Source organism: Molossus molossus, unplaced genomic scaffold (assembly GCF_014108415.1).
Source record: "Molossus molossus isolate mMolMol1 unplaced genomic scaffold, mMolMol1.p scaffold_m16_p_4, whole genome shotgun sequence".
NCBI classification, from domain to species: Eukaryota; Metazoa; Chordata; class Mammalia; order Chiroptera; family Molossidae; genus Molossus; species Molossus molossus.
Window position 1 is genome coordinate 35,111,624 of NW_023425377.1, and position 23,545 is coordinate 35,135,168.

The 23,545-nt window shown below is 40.4% G+C and overlaps 1 protein-coding gene across 7 annotated transcripts in view; it reads left to right on the forward strand.

Annotated features, from left to right (window-relative positions):
- The first annotated feature begins 73 nt into the window (after window positions 1–73).
- CDC25C (cell division cycle 25C) overlaps window positions 74–23,545 on the forward strand; it is a 41,822-nt gene continuing 18,350 nt past the window's right edge. For 3 of the 7 annotated variants that reach the window (XM_036239692.1, XM_036239691.1, XM_036239696.1), the window contains exons 1-11: window positions 220–353; window positions 675–884; window positions 1,839–1,933; window positions 2,632–2,677; window positions 5,602–5,635; window positions 5,751–5,840; window positions 7,065–7,190; window positions 9,728–9,877; window positions 14,907–15,005; window positions 19,598–19,681; window positions 23,083–23,181. In XM_036239692.1, the coding sequence (XP_036095585.1) occupies window positions 691–884; window positions 1,839–1,933; window positions 2,632–2,677; window positions 5,602–5,635; window positions 5,751–5,840; window positions 7,065–7,190; window positions 9,728–9,877; window positions 14,907–15,005; window positions 19,598–19,681; window positions 23,083–23,181 (1,017 nt within the window). In that variant the 5' untranslated portion in view covers window positions 220–353; window positions 675–690. Of the gene's footprint in view, window positions 354–674; window positions 885–1,838; window positions 1,934–2,631; window positions 2,678–5,601; window positions 5,636–5,750; window positions 5,841–7,064; window positions 7,191–9,727; window positions 9,878–14,906; window positions 15,006–19,597; window positions 19,682–23,082; window positions 23,182–23,545 lie in introns of all 7 variants that reach the window. The other 4 variants (XM_036239693.1, XM_036239697.1, XM_036239694.1 and 1 more) reach the window with 4 other exon arrangements.

Below are 23,545 nucleotides of genomic sequence, written 5' to 3' on the forward strand. Positions count from 1 at the left end.
ATAGGTTATTTGGGAGGGCGGAAGGTTTGAATGGTCAAGGCCTGTGACTTGGTATTTCTGCTCCGAAGCTGTAAGTTCGACCCCCTGAGGAGAGAAGCGGTCAAGTCTGATCCCGGCCTAGCCAGTCGAGAATCAAAATTGTAGTCTGGTTAATGCCTCCCTTCCCCAGATTTCCTTTAGTTCTGTTCAAGCCTTTACTTGTGACCGACCTCCACCCACTTCGTTTCTCCTGAAGGTGAACCTCAGACTCAAACCTGAGGTAAGACCCGAGCCATCTCTGCGGGAATCTCGGAGACCCATTTCCTCTCAGGGTCCGGTCAGAGCTCCACAAACGGAAGTTCAGCGGATCTAAGGTATTGTCGCGAGTTAGGAGACCTGAGTTCCTTCGGGTCAGGAGTCCAGAGCTGTGGCCCGGAACAAGTTAAATTTGACCTTTTTATTTCCGTTTTAAAGTGCTGGGGTTTCGGAAAGTTCAGGTTCCAACGGAAAGGCTAGGTCGCTTCAGACAAGTGCGATTTAACTTTCAAGCCAAGTTGTGAGTCATCGTTTGGGGAGGCCCATCCGCCAATACTGATCTACCTGGCCGCAGCTGGGAAGGCTGGGGAGGGTGTGAAAGCTGGACGATCCGTGATGATGTGCCTATACACTAGGTTTTATTTACTTGTTTTTCTTAGTGAGTACTCGGAGACTATGTCTGCAGAATTCATTTTATCCACAAGAGAGGAGGGAAGTCCAGGAACAGGACCCAGTTTTAGGTCCCATCAGAGGAAGATATTAAACCTGCTCCTGGAGAGAGATTCTTCCTTTACCATCTATCCAGATCTCCCTAGAACTCCAGTGGACAAACTTTTTGGTGATTCTGTAAACCTGAGCATTTTGTCTGGGTAAATCCACCTTTCATACCTTATCTTCTTTGCTTTTCTAAACAGTTTGTAAGTCTTTAAAACAATTATCCTGGCTCAAAGATCTGAGTTCAAGTCTTAGCCCTTAAGTAACCATGTGACCCTTTGACTCTCAGTCTTCTTTTTCTGTGACATAGAAACATTCTCTTCCTATCTTACTCGGATCTTGTGAGAATCAAATGATGTGATGTCTGGGAAAAGTCTTTGAAAATTCTATTGCATTATATGAGTTGGTCACTTTATTAGTATTTTAGTGTTATTGTACTTTAAATCTTGGCCATTCCATGCCCTAATGCCTCAGATGGCAAAGTAGGACAGTTAGACTTGAGAAGTACTAGAGACTCCATGGAGAAATCAGTATGTGTGCTCCTTATTAACAGGGCAGAGGATGAGCGGTCAAGACCCACCTCAGTCAGGCAACTTTGGTCCTCAATTAAAAAAAAGTTACTCTCGCCCTGGCCGGTTTGGCTCAACGGTTAGAGCGCCGGCCTGCGGTCTGGAGAGACCCGGGTTCGGTTCCCGCTAAGGGCACGTACCTCGGTTGCAGTTTGTCCCCGGCCCTGGTTGGTCGTGCGGGTGGCAGCCACTCGATGTGTCCCTTCACGTCGATGTTTCTCTCTCTCTCTCTCCCTCCCACTCTATCTGAACAAGAAATGGAAAAATGTACTCGGGTGAGGATTAAAAAAAAAAAAAAAAGTTACTCTCAATATGTTGGTGAGGAGAAAATTAGGTACAGATTATTGGAGGAGAGAAAAGGGGGGAGATTCTCCTCAACCCAGTCTGAAATATTTCCAAAAGCAATTGGATTTATTTGGACACTGTTCAGATTATGTCATAATCACTGAGGTGTGTTTCAAATTGAGGGTGATGTGATCTTTGCTTTTTAAGGACGTTACACCCGAATGTGAATATTGATGTACTGTTATGTCTCAACAGAGGAACCCCAAAACATTGCCTTGATCTTTCGAATCTTAGCAGTGGGGAGATGTCTGCCACTCAGCTTACCACTCCTGCAAACCTTGACGGAACTGGTAGGGAGAAGGGGAGGTGAAGCTTTCAAGGGAAAGAATAACTTTTAAGGGGCAGGTCAGAGTAGTAAGATAGACATAGAAGGCAGTAAAAGTAGGTAGAGAGCCTTTAAGTTGGAATTCTGTGGGTACCTATAGGATTTTTGAGGAGAATGATCAAGCCAATGGGAAGAGAAAAATAATAACTTTAATAGGATTCACTACATTTGACATTTTTAGACAGGAAGGAATATATTGTTGACTGTTTGATGACATGAATTGAAACTCACTGAATGACGGAAATGAAAGTAGTAGTTCAGATAAGTTTTATGACCTAGTCAAACATCAACAGAGGCAAAGAAACCAATATAAATAAATACTTTGTCAACTAATTCTTGTTTTTATAGGGTCTGAGCCCTAAAGGAATATGTTTTATTAGTCAGCCATTTTAGTATTTGCCCTAATTTCAGATTTCCTGAGTGATAAGCATTCTTTTCTATTCATGAAAAAAATCTGTAGCTTAATGCATTGTTTCCCAGCAGTTTATCTCTCAGTGATACATGTAAATTAGTAAGATTCTATTAACTTATACCTTGTACCATGAAATTGGTGGCTATCAAGAGCCTTTGTGTTCAGAAGGTTAGCTTTGAAATTAATATGGCTTACTGGTAATGAAGAAAATCAGAAGGATGCATGAACAAAAATAATATTTCTGATTACAGGTCCTTTGGACTCTTCAGGACCTCAGGAAATACAGTTAGCTCAGAGGTAAATTCTTTTGCTAAATGAACCTCATGCTAAAGCTTTTCAGCACTGGCACAGGGATTTTATCCTACACAAACTCTGCAGAGTTTCACTTTGGAGGCCAAATCCTTCCCTTGAAAGGTTCTTAAGTTTCCTAGAGTGTTGTGAAAATGAACGCTGTTTATTTTAACCATCACACACAAGCTTTAAAAATAAAGGAAAATGGTATACTGCACTTAGAAATAGGCTGTTAACCTGCATGTGAGTAGTGCTATATCTTACTGGTTAAAAGTGCATAGTGTAGGCTTTGGAATCAGAGTGTCTGGATTCCACTGGCTTACTACTTCACCAACTGTGACTGACAAGTTTCTTAACTTCACTGCACCTCAGTTTCTTTATTAATAATAAACACCCTGGGTCCTGGCTGGTTTGGCTCAGCAGTTAGAACATCAGCCCGTGGACCAAAGAGGGCCTTGTTCGGTTCCCGCTAAGGGGACATGCCTCGGTTGCAGTTTGTCCCCAGCCCCAGTTGGGGTCGTGTGGGTGGCAGCCACTTGATGTCTCTCATATCGATGTTTCTCTCTCTCTTCCTCCTTCTCTCTCTACTGTTCTGTTTGAAGATAAATGCAAAAATGTCCTCAGGTGAGGATTAAAAATTAAAAAAAAGAAACACCCTGGCCCTGGCCAGTTTGGCTCAGCAGTTAGAGCATCGACCCTTGGACTAATGAGACGTGGGTTTGATTCCAGTCAAAGGCATGTACCTTGGTTGCAGTTTATCCCCAGTCCTGGTCAGGGTCATGCAGGAGGCAACCAGTCGATGTGTCTCTCTCACATCGGTCTTTCTTTCTCTTTCCCTCTCTCTCTTTCCCCCTCTCTCTCCCCCTCTCTCTCTCCCTCTCCCTTCTTCCTTCCCTCCCACTCTATCTAATGATAAATGCAAAAATATCCTCCAGTGAGGATTAAAAAAGTAATAATAAAGAAATGACAGCCCTGGCCGGTTTGGCTCAGCGGTTGGAGCGTCGGCCTGCGGTACAGAGAGACCCAGGTTCGGTTCCCGCTAAGGGCACGTACCTCGGTTGCCGTTTGTCCCCGGCCCTGGTTGGTCATGCGGGTGGCAGCCACTTGATGTGTCCCTTCACGTCAATGTTTCTCTCTCTCTCTCTTCCTCTCTCTCCCTCCCGCTCTATCTGAACAAAAAATGGAAAAACATCCTCGGGTGAGGATAAAAAAAAAAAGAAATGACAGTAATAGAGATAATAGCACTTCTTATAAACAGCTATTGTAAAGATTAAATTTTCATTTAATATTTAGCAGCACCTGCCAAAGCATTTTATATTATTTATTATTATTATTCATGAAGATTCTTTGTTGGAGATCTTGATGTGTTCAGTCAGGGAATACTCAAGGGATGAAAAATAATTCTAATTCAACTTATTAAACTTATTGTAAGTTTTCTATTTGTTTTCATCTTTTTTTTTTTTTTTTTTTTTATCCTCACCCGAGGACATTTTTCCATTTTTTGTACAGATAGAGTGGGAGGGAGAGAGAGAAAGGGAGAGAGAGAGAGAAACATCGACGTGAAGAGACACATCGAGTGGCTGCCACCCGCACGACCAACTAGGGCCGGGGACAAACTTGCAACCAAAGTACGTGCCCTTAGCGGGAACCGAACCCGGGTCTCTCCGGACCGCAGGCCGACGCTCTAACCGCTGAGCCAAACTGGCCAGGGCTGTTTTCATCTTTTTTAAAATATGTTTTTAATGCCGTGGCCAGTTTGCCTCCACAATTAGAGTGTTGGCCCGCGGACCAGAGAATTCCGGGTTCGGTTTCCACTAAAGGCACATACCTCAGTTGTGGTTCATCCCTGGCCCTGGTTGGGGTTGTGTAGGTGGCAACCAGTCGATGTGTCTCTCTCACATTGATGTTTTTCTCTCTCTCTTCCTCCCTCTCCATCTGAATATAAATGCAAAAAATGTCCTCGGGTGAGGATAAAAAAGTGTGTGTGTGTGTGTGTGTTTATTGATTTTTCATAGAAAGAGGAAAAGGGGGGAGAGAGAAAAACATCAATGTGAGAGAGACATACTGATCGGCCAACCTGGGAATCGAACCGGGAAATGTCAGTCCATGGGAGGATGCTCAATCCACTGAGCCACACTGGCTGGGCTGTTTTAATCATTTTAGAACTTTATCCTTCAATGTTTAGGTGAATTAGGTGCTGCTTTAGTGCACTAGGAAAGGCTTTTCATGACTATTTTTATCAATACATGGAAAAATTCACTTTATATTGCTTGTATTTTCTTTGAATTGTTTAAAATATCCTATGTAGCCCTGACTGGTTTGGCTTAGCGGTTAGAGCATCAGCCCGCAGACTGAAGAGGCCTGGGTTCACTTCCCGCTGGGGCAGTTTGTCCCCAGCCCCGGTTGGGGTCGGTTGGGGTCGTGTGGGTGGCGGCCACTCGATGCGTCTCTCTCGCATTGATGTTTCCCTCTCTCCCGCTCTATCTGAAGATAAATGCAAAAATGTCCTCAGGTGAGGATTTAAAAAAAAAAAACCCTATGTAGACCAAATGACTTCCAGGGAGGGGTAATAGAAATTCATAAAAACTAAATATTAGCCCTCAATAGTCTGGAAAATTAGTAAATCATAAATTGTGTCTACATAAGATATAGGACAAACATCATTTTTGATGCATATGGATATATACATATGGTTACGCAAGTAAAATGAGGGCCTTAACTCCAAGATGTCACTCAACATCTTAATATTTATCACAGAGAGCATGTTATGTATTGTTATTGGAAGAGACATATACTAGGTCTCCCTAGAATAGGGATCCTAGAATTCAAGAAACGAAAAGTTAAGATGTCCCAAACTAGTGATGAATAACCAAACAGTATTTGGGGATAAACTGACTGGCATTTTTTTTTTTTTTTTTTTTGACTTGCAGGAATCATCACCAGCACCATATAAGATGCAGTCCAGTGAGTACCTCCTCTTTCTTGGATTTGAGTTTGTTTCTCAGGTGAAGACAGAGTGTTTCCAGCTTACCTGTGGCTGGAGGTTGCTGGATATTCTCAGAAAACCATCTCTTTGTAGGCACAGCTGCTTTGTAGTACTCCAAAGGCTTTGGGCCATGGCAACAAGAAGAAAGATGCGATGTGTAGCTCATCCACAAATAAAGAAAATGTGAGTGTTTAATGGAAACCTAGATACATTAGCAGTTTTCTTTCTTTGAGTGAGTCATCAGTAGCATGAGACCTTGAGCTTGTTATGCCTCAGTATGCTAGACAAACAGCATTGCTATAGGAAAAAAAGGTCTTTACGGTTTGTTTTCTTTTTTTCTCTTTGAGGTTTGACCCTAAAAGAGAAACCTAGCTCTAAGTTGTGCACATTAGGCCATCATAATACTCATATTCAGTTGATTGGTTTAAGGACAACAATCTCTGTCACTATTGTCTAAGGAATTTAGGAATTTTTAAAAAACAGATAGGGGTAATGTACATAACTTGTTCACAGACTATTCGCATGGTTTCACATAAAAGTCTAGAATTCTTAATTTCTTATTTCTCCTTTAATCTAGCTTTTTAGTCCCTATTCTGAGAAAGCTGTGGTCCATTTTGGTCTGAGCTTCAGGGCATCCTTGAGTTCCAAGTTGAAACTGAACTCTCCAGAGCTGCCTAATCACTAAGATAATTCTGTAACTATTCCCTCCAGCTAATCTCTTTTTTCTAGCCATCTTTTTCTTTTCCCTGCCTCCCACCATTTCCTCCAGCTCAGCATCCATAGCTGCTGTTCTCCTTTACTCACATTAACTAAGTTATGCCTATGTTTTCAGCTGTTCTAATCATTTAAAAAAAAAATCTAATATTGTCCTTGTAATCTACCTTTATTAACTTAAAAAAAAAAATTTTCCCCTTTATTGATTTTATAGAGAGGAAGTGAGAAGGGGGGAGAGAGAGAGAGAGAGAGAGATAGAAACATCGATGAGAGAGAACATCGATTGGCCGACTCCTGCATGCCCCCCACCAAAGATCAGGCCCACAACCTGGGCATGTGTCCTGACCGGGAATCGAACCGGAGACCTCTTGGTGCATGGGTCAATGCTCAGCCACTGAGCCACACCGGCCAGACCCTTTACTCACTTAAACATCTCACCACCTCCTCCTCAGTTAGGCTCCCTTTTTCCTTCTGTCCTTTGGCTTAAGAACATAAAATGAGTATCCTCCAAAGCAAATCTACATAATGTACATAAAATCCAAACCATAATTTGTATCTTCAGGATGTAGAGTCAACCTTGATTACATCTAATGTGTTCCATGAGGGTTATTCATTGCTTCATCAGATGCAATGTTTTTGGCAGGGCCTACTGATACTTCTCTTCTTCCAGTCAATGTAGTTTTTCTTGTGCAGGAAAACAGCACTTTGAAGTCCTTGAAATGGTGTGTACCCAGGAACCTGAAGTTTCAAAAGAAATCAGAGCGGTCTTACATGTCTCCCCTTTCTCTGCTAGTGAGTCACTGGACATCGTCATCAAGGGTCAGCTGAGATGTTGTAGGGGATGGGATGGTAGATCTGGATTTATGACCCTTTGAATTTTTCTAAGCTGGCTTGAGTGAGAAAAGGGGTTGGAGAAGTAATGTTTGCGTGGGGAAAGGGAGGAGAGGTATGTATGTCCTCTGATCTTTTAATTTGTTTAAATTTAAGGAGGAGAAAAGTTCTTAGTCCTCTTTAAAATTTTCTACCTTATTCTTTTTTTTTTATTTTATTATCCTCACCCGAGGACATTTTTCCATTTTTTGTTCAGGTAGAGTGGGAGGGAGAGAGAGGAACACAGAGAGAGAGAAACAGCAACGTGAAAGGGACACATCGAGTGGCTGCCACCCGCATGACCAACCAGGGCCAGGGACAGACTGCAACCAAGGTACATGCCCTTAGTGGGAACCGAACTCGGGTCTCTCGGGACCGCAGGTCGACGCTCTAACCGCTGAGCCAAACCGGCCAGGGCTTCTACCTTATTCTTTAAGTGTTTCCCCCAATTTAAAAAAGTACTATGAGCTTATTGTGAAAATGATTTTAAAATAATAGGAAAATATGAAAAAGAAAATACCTATAAAGAAAAAGCACTAAGTAACATTTTACCTCATTTCAATCTTTTAAATACGTGTACAGTTATACAAAACTGAGTTCATATCATATTTATAACCTTATATCCTGGTTTGTTTGTTTTTTTAAATTTTTTTTCTTTATTTTTTTAGAGAGGAAGGGAGATGGAGAGAGAGATAGAAACATCGATGAGAGAGAACATCGATTGGCTGCCTCCTGCATGCCATGCCTCCAACTGGGGATTTGGCCCACAATCTGGGCATGTGCCCTGACCTGGAATTGAACCAGTGACCTCTAAGTGTGTGGGTTGATGTGCAACCACTGAGCCACACCAGCCAGACTAGAGTCCTTTTTTAAAAAAAAAATTTTCATGTATTGATTTGAGAGAGAGAGAGAGAAACATTAACCTTTTTTTTTTTTTTTTTTAATTTTTTTTTTTCTTTATTGACTTTAGAGAGAGAGGAAGGGAGAGGGAGAGATGGAAACATTGATAAATGAGAACATCGACTGGCCGCCTCCTGCATGCCCCCCACTGGGGATCAGGCCCACAACCTGGGCATGTGCCCTGACTGGGAATCGAACCGGTGACCTCTTGGTGCAGGGTCGATGCTCAACCACTGAGCCACACCGGCCGGGCACATTAACCTTTTGTTCTACCTATCCATGCATTCATTGGTTGACTCTTGTATGTGCCCTGACCTAGTATCGAACCCACAACCTTGGCATATCAGGACGCTTCTCTAAACAATTGAGCTACCTGGCTAGCGCTGGCTATTGGAGTCTTAAGTTACCCAGGCATTCACTTACTTTTAGTAGACCATGAACTCAAGATACTTCAGAGATTGGATTTTAAACTTAACCCTATGGGAAAACCATTTTAACATATCTCATCCTAGGTAGGTAAATTGATCATGTTTCAGATTTTTTATTTCATAGAGGAAGAGAAGACTTGGAGCATGGTAAATTACTGGATAGTCTTTTATATATATATATGCAAATTTTTTAAGTGGTAAAATAAAATTTACCATTGTAACAGTTTTTTTTTTTAATCCTCATCTGAGGACATTTTTGCATTCATCTTTAGATAGAGAGGGAGGAAGAGAGAGAGAGAGAAAAGCATCAATGTGAGAGAGACACATCGACTGGCCACCACCCATACGACCCCAACTGGGTCTGGGAACAAACTGAAACCAAGGCACATGCCCTTAGTGGGAACCGAACCTGGGTCTCTCTGGATCGCAGGCTGACGCTCTAATCACTGAGCCAAACTGGCCAAGGCCCATTGTAACAATTTTTAAGTATGCAGTCCAGTGTCATTAAGTACATTCACAGTGTACAACCATCACCACCCATTTCCAGAATTTTTTATCATTCAAAACAGACGCTCTTACCCTGCCTGGATAGCTCAGCTGTTTAAAGCATCGTTCTTATATGTCAAGGTTGCCGGTTCTCTGGTAAGGACACATACAAGAATCAACCAGTAAATGCATAAATAAGTGGAACAACTCAGATGGAGTGGCTCAGTTGGTTGAGCATTATCCTGTGTACCAAGGGGTTGCCAGTTCTGTTCCCGGTAAGGGCATATACCTGGGTTGTGGGTTCAACCTCTAGTTGGGGAGTGTACGGAAGACAACCAATAGATGTTTCTCTCACATCATTGTATTTCTCTCATCAATGTAACTCTTTTCTTTGTGGGTTGCGTTTTCATTTTCTGATAGTGTTCTTTGATACACAAAAATTTTAAATTTTGATGAAGTTATTTATCCAATTTTAAAAGAGAAATGCCTGTGCTTTTGTGTCATATCCAAGAACTCATTACCAAATCCCGTGTCATGAAGCTTTCCCCCTATGTTTTCTTCTAAAAATTTTATAGTTTTAGTTTAGGTCTTTGACTCATTTTGAGTTAAATTTTTATATGGTATAAGGTAAATGTTCTGGATAATTTATAATATTGTCAATATACTTGGCAGGACAATGGAAACTTGGTGGAAAGCGAAATGAAATATCTGGGCAGTCCCATTCAACGATTGGATAAAACTCTAACACTAGGAAAAGACCAGCTAGAGGAGATTTCAGATGAATTAATGGATTTTTCCCTGGAAGATCAAAAAGAGACCAAGGTAAAGTGCTCTTTGATGGAATCTTTGCATTTTTCATTCCTTCATTCTTAAATGAACAATGCTGCATATCTAATATGTTGCAGTCATTGTACTAAGTGGTAGGTCTGCAGAGATCAAGAAGACATGGTCTTGCCCTGGCCAGTGTGGTTCAGTTGATTGAGCAATGTCCCATGTACCCTGAGGTTGCTGGTTCGATTCTCGGTCAGGGCACATACCCGGGTTGTGGGCTTGATCCCCAATAGGCATGCCAGTGGATGTTTCTGTCTACCCACCCCCCCTTCCTCTCTCTCTAAAAATCAATAAAAACATATTTTAAAAAAAAAAAGACATGGTCTCTACACTCCAATGGCTACCTGACCCATAGGGTGTTAGGTCACCATGGGACTCTTCTTACCGCTGAGTAAGAGGTTCCAATTAGCCCTGGCCGGTTTGGCTCAGCGGTTAAAGCGTCAGCCTGCGGTCCTGAGAGACCCGGGTTCGGTTCCCGCTAAGGGCACGTACCTCGGTTGCAGTTTGTCCCTGGCTCTGGTCAGTCGTGCGGGTGGCAGCCACTCGATGTGTTCCTTTCACATCATGTTTCTCTCTGTTCCTCTCTCTCCCTCCCACTCTACCTGAACAAAAAATGAAAAATGTCCTCAAGTGAGGATAAAAAAAAAAAAAAGAGGTTCCAATTAGTACTTGAGTAGATCACCATCAGTGTAATCTGGTATAAGTGATAATGGTAATAGATGGGACATGCCTATTAATTCATTCACTTAATGCTAAGGATACAGTAGTAACCACAACAACACAAGAAAGTCCCTCTTCTCACAGAGCTTACATTCTAGTCAGGAGCAAACAGACGAGTAAGGAAATACATTTATTATATGGCAGATGATAAAAATTCTATGGTAAAAAAGCAGGGTAAGGATAATAGGGAGTATCTGGGTTGGGTGATATAGATTGGGAGTTGATAGGTTGCATAATTAGAGAAGACCTCTCTGAGAGTGACATTTGAATAGACATCTGAAGCAACAGGGTCAAATAAACAGTTATCAGGAGGAATGAGGTATTCCAGACAGAAGGTAAAACTATGGTGAATACACTGATTTTCGAATGTTAAAATAACATTAATTTCTGTGATAACCTTATTTTGTCATGGTATATTATCCTTTTTATATATATTTTTTGCATTTGATTTGCTAATTTCGTTGAGAATTTTTGTATCTATGTTTATGAGAGATACTGGTCTTTTAAAAAAATTGTATTTCAATTTTAGAGAGGAAGGGGGGAGGGTGAGAGAGAGACATCAGTTTGTCATTCCACTCATTTATGCATTCATTGGTTGACTCCCACATATGCCCTGACCAGGGACTGAATCCACAACCCTGGCATATAGGGACCACACACTAACCAACTGAGCAACCGGCTAGGGCAGAGATTACTGATTTTTAGTGTTCTGTTTTCCTTGTAATGTCTTTGGTATTGGTATCAGTGTTATAATGTCATCATTTGGAAAGAATTCTCTTTTTCAATTTTATGGAAGGGTTTGTATAAAATTGGTTTTTAGCCCTGGCCGGTTTTGCTCAGTGGTTAGAGCGTCGGCCCATGGACCAGAGAGACCTGGGTTCGGTTCCTGCTAAGGGCACATACCTCAGTTGCAGTTTGTCCCGACTCCAGTTGGGGTCATGTAGTTGGCGACCAGTCAGTGTGTCTCTCACATCTATGGTGTTTCTCTTTCTCTCTTTCTCCCTCTCTCTCTCCTGCTCTATCTGAAGATAAATGCAAGAATGTCCTTGGGTGAGGGTTTAAAAAAAAAGATTGGTTTTTATTTCTTTCTTCTTTTTTAATCCTCACCCGAGGACACTTTTGCATTTATCTTCAGATAGAGAGAAGGAGGGAGAGAGAGAGAGAAACAGCGGCATCGACTGGCTGCCACCCACATGGGGACAAACTGCAACCGAAGTACGTGCCCTTAGCGGGAACCGAACCTGGGTCTCTTTGATCCGCGGCCTACGATCTAACTACTGAGCCAAACCTGCCAGGACTCTTCTTTTTTAAATGTTAGGCACAATTCACCAGTGAAGCCATCTGATCCTGGGCTTTTTTTTTTTATATGCTTTAATTGATTTTTTTAGAGAGACGGAGAAACATCAATTGGCTGCCTTCTGCGTGTCCCATACTGGGAATTGAGCCTGCAATTCAGGCATGTGCCCAGACTGGAAATTGAATTGGGACCTCTCAGTCCATGGGACAATGCTCAATCCACTGAACCACACTGGCTGGACCCTACTTCATTAAGTTTTGCTCTAATCTTTCTTATTACCTTCCTTCTGCTTACTTTAGATTTAGTTTTCTTCTTTGATGGAAGGTTAGCTCATTGACTTGAGATTTTTCTTTTTCATTATTATTATAGGCATTTACAGCTATACATTTTCATCTAAATACTGCTTTGGCTGCATACCATAAGTTTTGGTATGTTATGTCTTCATTTACATTTATCTCAGTATTTTCTCATTTCCGTTATGATCTTTGTTGATCCACTGATTATTTAGTGGTTTGCTTTTGAATTTTCTCATATTTGTGAATATTTCAGATTTTTTTTCTGTTATTAATCGCTAATTATTCCATTGTGATCAGAGAACATATTTTGTATGATTTCAATACTTTAAAATGTATTGAGGCTTATTTTATGACATGGTATATGGTCTATTCTGGAGAATATTCCATGTGTATTTGAGAAGAATGTTTATTCTTTTGTTGTTGGTGTTCTATTGATATATATTACGTTTAGTTGGTTTATAGTATTGCTTCAATTAGTTTTTGAGCTAAGAGTGCCATACTAAATGTGGCCACCTTTAATCTTGCCATTCTTACAAGGGCCTTTGCATTTATTGTTCCTTTAGCCTGGAACATTCATCCCATAGGCAAGACATGATTTTGTCCCTCATTTCAGTCTCATTTTTCCACATACATCACGTCATTAGAAAGGCATTTGATGATAAGCTTTCTAACCCTATTATTTTTATCCTTCTTTATTTTTAACTTAAAGCATTTATCACTACATACAAATATAAAGTATATTTATTTGTCTCTTCTACTTTCTTGTTCACTGCTATGTCACCTAGTAGGTACTCAAAAATTGTTAAGCAGGTATGTGGATATGGAAGTCTGGAAGTAAGAGTCTTGACTAGAGATAAAAATTTCAGAGTCATCAGCATAGGGGAGAAATTTAAATTTATGGATGGAAAAAAGTCACCTATGGCAAGAGTGAAGAGGTAGAAAAGGACCAGGACCTAGCCCTGATGAATCAGCATCTATTAGAGATTTGATAGGTGAGGAGGCCCGACAAAGAAAGACTGAAAAGGAGCAATAAAGAGGTAGAAGCATCACAGTTCTTTTAGTATAAGGATTACCTATATTAAAACTAAACTAAAAAACTAGAAGGTTTTGCCATTGAAACCAAGGAAGAAGGGATTAGCCAAATCAGTGGAAGCCTCTGTAAAGTTCAGAAAAATGTATAGCTAAAGAAGTGACTGTTAGCTCTGGCCAGTTTGGCTCAGCAGTTAGAGTGTCAGCCCAAGGACTGAAGGGACTTAGGTTCAATTCCTGGCTAAGGGCACGTACTTAGGTTGCAGGTTTGATCCCCTGCCGTGTGGATGGCAACTAATCCATGTGTCTCTTTCACATTGATGCTTCTCTTGCTCTCCCTCCCTCCCTCTTTTCCACTCTATCTAAAAAAATCAATTGAAAAATATCCTTGGGTGAGAATTAACAACAACAACAAAAAAGGAAGTGACTGAATGTTAGATGTGGCCACATGACGATTGTTGATGACTTTGACAAGAGTAGTAGAGTGATGCAGACATTAGTGTGCCTGTGTGTGTTGAGAGTGTGTAGGCCATGAGGAAATGGTGTTGCCTTCTCAGTTTACAAAATACCCTTCCTTAACAACAACAAAATCTAAATGTATTTGGCTATTTTATAAACTAAGTATATGATAGAATGGAAAATGCAAATAAACAAAAAGAAGTTGTGGCAAATGCCTATAGTCCCACAGGCCAGAGATAATTGCTGTTAATACTGGATGTATGTTTTTCCAGACACATTTCTATGTAATATTTTTCTTTTATTAAAGTAGTATTACAAAGTATTTTTCTGCTCTGGCCGGTTTGGCTCAGCGGTTAGAGCGTCGGCCTGTGGTACAGAGAGACCCGGGTTCGGTTCCCGCTAAGGGCATGTATCTCGGTTGCAGTTTGTCCCCGGCCCTGGTTGGGTCGTGTGGTTGGCAGCCACTCGATGTGTCGCTTTCACGTCGATGTTTCTCTCTCTCTCTCTTCCTCTCTCTCCCTCCCACTCTGTCTGAACAAAAAATGCAAAAATGTCCTCGGGTGAGGATAAAAAAAAAAAAAAAAAAAGGATAAAAAAAAAAAAAGTATTTTTCTAACCTACTTAATGATATCATGAACTTATTTTCATGTTTATGAAATTAGTCTACAACATACTTTTTATTGCATAATGATAATCTATAATACCTGGTATATGATTTGTTTAACTTAGACCTGCTTATTGAACATTTAATTTATAAATAATTTTTCTATCACAAACATGCTGAGATATCCGTCCTTATACTCAAACTTTTTGTGCATATCTTTATTTCCTTAGAAAAACAGGTGGAATTATTAGAACAAAGGGTATACAACTTTTTAATGATTCTCTACTTCTTTCATCCCCTGACTTTTAAACTTTTATTTGTTTATTTATGTAATCCTCACCTGAGGACATCTTTTTTTATAGTTTGTTCAGATAGAGGGGGAGGGGGAGAGAGAGAGAGAGAAACATCAACGTGAAAGGGACACATCGAGTGGTCGCCACCTGTACAACCGAACCAGGGCCAGGGACAAACTGCAACCAAGGTACGCGCCCTTAATGGGAACCGAACCCGGGTCTCTCTGGACTGCAGGCCGACACTCTAACCACTGAGCCAAACCGGCCAGGGCTAAACTTTAAATATGAGCATTGAGGGTGAATAGAATCTTGTCATTTCCAGGGCTTAGGTCTCAAGAGAGTCTCTCTGTGTGACATAAATACCACTCAGATACTGGAGGAAGGTTCTAACCCGGGGTGCCTGACTGGTGATTTCTCCAAGGTGAGTATTGGGTGCATCTTTTATATATTTCAATGAGTCATTTTGGATCTGAATTTTTTTTTTTGTTTCCAGGGGACACTAGGTATAATTATGCATGCTCACCAAGTACACTCTAATAACCTGAAGGTGCTGTAGTAGTAGATCTAGATCCTAAGTCTTTCTAGTGAGAAAGTATTCCTTCTCATTCTGGGAAAATCCAGAACGGTGGGCAAAGTATGAGGCTTATTACCTTTTTACATTTTAAAAATATCTTTTTAAATTATAAAAATAATACTTGGTCATTAGGTCCTGGCCGGGTAGCTCAGTTGGTTAGAGCATCATTTCGATAAATCAAGGTTGTGGGTTCAATCTCTGGTCAGGGCACACACAAGAAACAACTAATGAATGCATAAATAAGTGAAACAATAAATAGACATCTCTTTCTCAAATCAATTGTTTTTTAATTTTTCTTTATTGATTTTTAGAGAGAGGAAGGGAGAGGGAGAGATGGAAACATCGATGAGAGAGAACATCGATTGGCCACCTCCTGCATGCCCCCAATTGGGGATCAGGCCCACAACCTGGGCATTAGCCCTGACCAGGAATTGAACCGGCAACCTCTTGGTGCATGGGTCGACACTCAACCACTGAGCCACACTGGCCGGGCTCAAATCAGTTTTTAAAAAAAAATATGTTTTTATTGATTTTTCAGAAAGACAGGAAGGGAGAGAGATAGAAACAACGATGTTGTGAGAGAGAAATATCGATAGGCTGTGGATCAAGCCCGAAAACAGGGCATGTGCCCTGACTGGGAATTGAACTGAGACCTCTCTCATTCCATGAGATGATGCTCAGTCCACTGAGCCACACCAGCTGGGCTCAAATCAATTTTTTAAAAAGTTTAAATTAGCCCTGGCCAGTTTGGCTCAGAGGCCCGCAGACCAGAGAGACCCGGGTTCGGTTTCCACTAAGGGTATGTACTTCGGTTGCAGTTTGTCCTGGGCCCCGGTTGGGGTCATGTGGGTGGTGACCAGTCGAGGTGTCTCTCTCACATCGATGTTTCTCTCTCTCTCTCTTCCCCCCCTCTCTCCCTCCCGCTCTGTCTGAAGATAAATGCAAAAATGTCCTCGGGTGAGGATCGAAAAAAAAAAAAAGACAAATCAAATAAACATTTTCAGTTGTTTAACCACAAAGTCATTAATGTGATCTTTCTTTGAATCTGTATTCTTGTTTTTATTGTTGTTATTGTTTACTAAGCAAACATTATTACTCCATTAGCCACATAAAACTAATCTCAGCAGATGAAAATGCACATGCTATCCTGGACTTTTGAAAGCTATCCCTTTTATTACCACTTCTTTAGCTTAATGAAACATTTCCATTTTTGTCTTGTAGGCTACTCATAATCAACATCTTCCTTTCTTTTAGAATATATAACTTTTAGAAAATGATATATTGCTTAGAAAAATAGTAATAGAACACTAGTTACTTACATGTGTTATAGTTTTGGAAAAAAATCTATTAATTTTGGTATTCAGATGAAATGGAAGGTTTTAATTTCTTTTTCTTTATTGATTTTTAGAGAGATAGATAGAAACATCAGTGAGAGAGAACATCGATTAACTGCCTCCTGCATGCATGTGCCCTGACTGGGAATCAAACCAGTGACCTCTTGGTGCATAGGTTGATGCTCAACCACTGAACCACACCAGCCGGGCTTAATTTCTTCCTTCCTTCCTTCCTTCCTTCCTTCTTTCCTTCCTTCCTTCCTTCCTTCCTTCCTTCCTTCCTCTCTCTCTCCCCCTCCCCCTCCCACTCTATCTGAACAAAAAATATGAAAAATAGTCCTCAGGTGAGGATAAAAAAAAAAAAATTACAGAAAACAGCTCAGCTGATGTGGCTCTGTGGTTGAGCGTTGACATGAAAGGGACACATCGAGTGGTTGCCACCCGCATGACCCAACCTGGGCCGGGGACAAACTGCAACCTAGATACATGCCCCTAGCGGGAACTGACCCAGGACTCTCTGGTCCGCAGGCCGATGCTCAACTGCTGAGCCAAACTGGCAAGGGTGTTTTTTCTGTAATTTTAAGCTTCTGAATGTAGGAATACTTTACAGTCAAATAATAATAGGCGAACCCTGGTTGGTTTGGCTCAGTGGTTAGAGCATTGACCTGCGGTCCAGAGAGGCCCAGGTTCGGTTCCTGCTGAGGGCATGTACCTCGGTTGCAGTTTGTCCCAGGCCCTGGTTGGGTCATGTAGATGCCAACCATTCGAAGTGTCCCTTTCATGTCGATGTTTCTCTCTCTCTCTCTCTCTCTCCCACTTATCTGAACAAAAAATGGAAAAATGTCCTCGGGTAAGGATATAAATAAATAAATAAATAAATAAATAAATAAATAAATAAATAAATGGCGATGTAGGTGTCATGTACTATATTGCTTTACCCAATACAAAAGTCAAGGCTATTAATTGCCAAAGAACTAATTGATCTTTAGAATTTCCAAACAGAAAAATGTCAAAGCTCTTTTTAAAACCTTAGAGGTATTTTTTTCTCATATTTGTTTCTATGTAGCAAATTACTTGCTTGGAAAAAGTTATTCTTATTTTACTTTTGTCTTTTCCCTAAGAAAAACCATTGTACAAGAAGTTTGCTAGGCTCTGAGCAGATCACTAGTGAAGTCTTTCTCTTTTTTTAATTGTTATTTTTAAATAATATTTCTTTATTGATTTTAGAGAGGTAGAGGAAGGGAGTGAGAGAGAGAGAAACATCAATTTGTTGCTCTACTTATTTATGCATTTGTTGGTTGCTTTTTGTATGTGCTCTGACCAGGGATTGAACCTGCAACCTTGGTATCAGGTGATACTCTAACCAACTCAGTTACCGGACCAGGGCACTAGTGAATTCTCTTGATGCAAAGAATGAACTCACACCTAAATAACCTGAAAACCATAGTCTGATAATGACATTGGTTGAAAATATTAAAGTTTTTTTCCCCTCCATTTTAGTTACTAAATTAATCTTGCTTTTTATAACTTTTTCTTTTTAAAGTTTTTTATTGATTTTATTAGGGTGACAGTGGTTAATAAAATTATATAGGTTTCAGGTGTACAATTCTATGATACATTATCTGTATATTATATTGTGTGTTCACCACCCCAAGTCAAGTCCCCTTCCGTCACCATTTATACCCTCTTTACCCTCTTCTTCCTCCCCTCACTCCTTTTCCTCTGGTAATCACCATACTGTTGTTTGTGCGTATGAGGATTTTTTTGTTGTTGTTTTGCTTAATTTCTTCACCTTTTTCATTTGGCCCCCTCCCTCCCCCCCGACAGCTGTCAATCTGTTCTCTGTCTCTGAGTCTATTTCTATTTCGTTTGTTAGTTTATTTTGTTCATTAGATTCCACATATAAGTAATATCATATGGTACTTGTCTTTCTCTGGACTGACTTAATTTACTAAGCATAATACTCTAAAATATAGAGGGATGGAAAAAGATATTTTATGCAAATGGAAATGGAAATAGGCTGCGGTAGCAATACTTATATCTAACAAATAGACTTTAAAACAAAGTTATAGTAAAAGACTAAGAATGATACTACATAATGATAAAGGGAGCAATCCAACAAGAGGATATAACCCTTGTAAACATTTATGCACCCAATATAGGAGCACCTAAATATGTAAAGCAAATCTTGATGGACATAAAAGAAGAGATTGACAGTGATACATTTATAGTAGGGGTTTTTAACACTCCATTGACATCAGTGAATAGATCTTCCAGACAGAAAATCAATAAGGAAACAGCGGTCTACCTCAAATCTTATCAGAGTATAAGTGCTTTTAACATCTTGGTGTATATCCCTCCAGACATTTTTCTGTGTTTTCACAAGCACACATATGACACACAAATACATTTTTTGGTTTCCACAGAAACTATACTGTTTTGTGTCCTGTTGGGGTTCTTTTCCCCTCATTTATTATATCAAGAACATTTTTTCATGTCAATAAAGAGTTCTGCTTCATACATTTCATTAAAAAAATTTTTTTTCTTTATTGATTTTTAGAGAGAAGGAGAGAGAGATAGAAACATTGATGAGAGAGAACATCGATTGGCCGCCTCCTGCATGCCCCCCACTGGGGATCAGGCTCACAACCTGGGAATGTGCCCTGACCAGGAATTGAACCGGCGACCTCTTGGTACATGGGTCGATGCTCAACCACTGAACCATACCGTCTGGGCATCATTTCATCACTTTTAACAGCAGCACAGTATTTTATATATTTTTTGGCTACCCATAATTTCTTGATAAAGCCCTTCTACTAGAATATTTTATCATTTTTCCTTGTGAAGTATACCAAGATGGACATAGTTGTAGTTAAATCCAAAACTTTATACACATTCTTAATTAGTTTCTTAGAATCAGTTCTTAGAAATAGAACTGTAGTTTTTAGAAATGGAATGCACATTATAGAGATCATTGATTTTTTTTTTTTTTAAGGCATCTGGGGGGTTTAAAGGTCATTTGGAAAGAAGGACAATATGTGGGCATATGATCTCAAATTTGGATATAGAAAACTTGCTGTTATTTCAGCTCTTCTGTATTTCTAGGTATGTGCACTGCCAACCGTGTCAGGGAGACACCAAGATCTGAAGTACATCAACCCAGAAACAGTAAGCAGATTTCTGGAGATGGTAACTAGTTATATAAGCTACCATCTGGTCTGTTCTATCCCTAAAATCCCCACTTCCAGTTGTATTTCTTTCACTGTGTTCACAACAAACTCCTTATTCAATTGAAGCTGTATTAAAGGACTTACTAAATATCCCATTCTTCTATCACCTTCATTTTAAATTAAACAAATGATGTATACTTTTTATGAAAGGAAAAAATGAAAGAAAGAAAGAAGGCAAGAAAGGGAGGAAGGAAAGAAAGGAAAATTAAAAGGTAAAACCTCCAAAAGGAAAAAAAAGAAAAATCACTTAATTTGAGCGACTTTACATCCTGGTTTACATGTTATAATTTCATTTATGCCTACTAGTACAGGGTAATTAGTAATACTGTTCTCTTTCACTCTGAAAAGTGTCCCATTTGTGCAATAATTATTTGGTCACTCTATCCATAATCTTGCCACCAGAGACAAGCAGTAGTAATATTTTCCTATGGCCTTCCGCATTTTATTCTGTCATATGTTTGATCAAAATAGGATCATGATGAATATTTAGCATTACAATTAGCTTAGTAAGATATTATAAGCATTATTTATATCAATAAAAAGATTGAGATATGTTATCCTTTTTTTTTTAATCTTTATTGTTGAATGTATTACAGATGTTCCTCATTTTTCCCCCATTGGCTCCCTCCTCCCCACTCCCGCCCCCCTCCTGCCTTTTCCCACACTGTTGTCTCTGCCCATTGGTTATGCATATAAGTTCTTTGGTTTATTTCTTCCCACCCCCCAACCCCTTTTCCTTTGAGGTTTGTCAGTCTAGCAACGTTTTTGTACTTCTTCATCCCTTCACCTTTTTCACCCATTCCCCATTCCCCCTCCCATCTGGCAACCAACAAAATGTTCTCTGTATCTATGAAAATGTTTCTGTTCTGCCTCTTCATTTTGTTTGTTCATATTTTTTATCTTTTTCTTTAAAAAGACCCTTCATCATTTCATATAATAACGGTTTGGTGGTGATGAACTTTAACTTTTTCTTGTCTGGGAAACTCTTTATATGGCCATCAATTCTAAATGACAGCTTTGCAGGATAAGCTTGGTTGTAGGTTCTTGCCTTTCATCACTCTGAATAGTTCTTGCCACTCCCTTCTGACCTGCAAAGTTTCTTTTGAGAAATCAGCTGACAGTCTTATGGGAACTCCCTTGTAGATAACTAACTGCTTTTCTCTTGCTGCTTTTAAGATTCTCTCTTTGTCTTGAACCTTTTGCATTTTGATGATGATGTGTCTTGGTGTGGGCCTCTTGGGGTTCATCTTGTTCACCTCTATGCTTCCTGGAGTTGTATGTCTGTTTTCTTCACCAAGTTAGGAAAGTTTTCTGCCATTATTGTTTCAAATAGATTTCTCGTTCTCTCTCTTCTTCTGGCACTCCCAAGATGCGAATGTTGGCACGCTTGAAGTTGTCCCAGAGGCTCCTTACACTATCCTCATTTTTTTTGGATTCTTTTTTCTTTTCGCTGTTCTGATTGGGTGTTTTTTGCTTCCTTCTATTCCAAATGGATGGTTTGCTTCTTGGCTTTACCTACCCTACTATTTAATCTGTGTAAATTATTATTTATTTCAGTTAATGCCTCCTTCATTTCTAACTGTGCATCCTTCATTTCTGACTGGTCCTTTTTTATGCTCTTGAAGCCCTCACTAAGTTTGCTGAGGTTCTCACTAAGTCCATTGAGCATCCTTATAAGCAGTATTTTGAACTCAGCATCTGTTAGGTTGCTTATCTCCATTTCGCTTAATTCTTTTCCTAGGGCTTTGTTCTGTTCTTTCATTTGGAACCTGTTTTTTTGTCTCCTCATTTTGCCTGCCTCCCTGTGTTTGTTTCTGTGTATTACTTAACGAGAGGTATGGGGCTATCTGACACCAGATGCTGCTTGTTTGAAAGAATTTAGGAAAACCTGAAGCCGGATCCAAGACAGGCCAATCCTATGGTTAAGCAACTGACAACAGCTTGGGTGGGACTAAAAGTTGGGTGGGGCTGGGTCTCAGGGAATCACCAGAGCGGGGCAAAAGTGTGAGCCAGGTTACTGGAGTCTCAGATATGGCGGGGGTCTGCTGCCCCAGGGAAGGGCTCACCCAAGGAACAAAGAGGCCTCTGATAGCATATTTGTCCCAAAGAAAGCCCCCTCTCCAGCCCTCGCTCCAATGCCAAACAGCTCAGTTCTTCCCTGTTGTCTCTGGCACCTCTCAAGCTGCCTGCCCTCCAAGCTTAGAGGGAGTGAGTCCGATAAGTCCATGCACGGGCTCTTTAAGGAGCTGCCTAGGGCTCCAGCTGCCTCAGCCTCCCTGAGCCTCAGTTCCCTCTGGTTTTTCTAGCCAGAAGTGATGGGGACTTCTCTTCCTGGCACTGGAACCCTGAGCGGGGCACCTGGTGTGGGAGGGGACCCCTCAGTCCTCAGGGAGGACTTTCCCAGGTGTCCTGATTTTTATTCGCCACACACGGGTGTGGGACCAGCCTGTCTGTCTCCTTCCCTCTTATCAGTCTCGATGTGGCTGCTTCTTTAATTCAGTAGTTGTAGGACTTCCATTCAGCTTGATTTCGGGCTGTTTTGTATGATGGTTGTTCTATAGTTTAGTTGTAACTTTGATGCGGTTGTGGGAGGACGTGATACCACGTTTACCTACGCTGCCATCTTGTGCAGAAGTCTATGTTATCCTTTTAATGACTATATAATATTCTGTTATACTGACATTTGTAATTTATTTAACCAAACTCATATTATTTAATATTTATTTGTAATATTTTGACAACCTAAAACAATGCTGAGATGAATAGTATTGTGTCACATTTTTGTGTACTTTTCTGTTTACTTAAGATGTTAGAAAAGAAATTGCGGACTCAAAGTTAATTACATTTATTTTTATATGTTTTACAAAGTTCCCTCTAGAAAGATTGAACCAATTTATACTCCTACAGCATAAGTCTCCTTCTCTGTGTGTTAGACTTTTTCTTCTACATTCTTTTCTAAAAGACTTGCTTTTTCCCTTTATATCAGAGGGTGGGGAACCATTTTCCATCTCTTTTTTCAAAATCTGAATCTCCAGCTATTTCCTGTGCCATTGCAGAAGTCTGTGTGTGTCTTCTGATTCGTCATGCCTGCCTCAAGATGAGTAGCTTCAGAATGGTTTTTCCTGGTATCCTGGCAATACCGGCTATTTTGGTTCTCTAAAAAGGCCACTTCCTATATCACCCTCTCATGTGGTGTGGGGCTGAACCATTACCACATTTCAAAATAGGGGGATTTTGGAGGCTGGGCATACAGTGGAGTCCTGGGTGACTAAAGGGAGTGAAAATCAGAAACTGTGTGACTGGCTCTTTTCTCCTTCAGAGTGACAGTGAGCAGGGTATTCACTTATAGTTTCTGTGCAGGTGGCTGCCTTACTGTCTGGGAAATACCAGGGTCTGATTGAGAAGTTTTATATCATCGATTGCCGCTATCCATATGAGTACCTGGGAGGACACATCCAGGTGAGGTTACATTGGGGACACTAGCAGGAGAAAGTTTGGAGGTAGCTCTTTTTGAGAAGAGTCTGTGGACAAAGGGTCCTGTGAACTCTAGAACCAGGGCAGACATACATTTGGAGCACATCAAAGCTATGAGTCTTCATTGCTATTCTAATTCTATATTCCTTGAGCAATTTACTTTCCACTTCCCTCCTAGACCAATCTCCCTCTTTTCTCTAGGATCTAAAGACTCTTACGTGTAAATAAAAACATTAATCCAAGGACTGAGAAGCATTTTACAAACATTTATTGCACATAGACATTCCTCACAACAATCCCACACTTTAGACAGTTCAGTTCTGTGAGCATTGATTGAGCAACTACTACA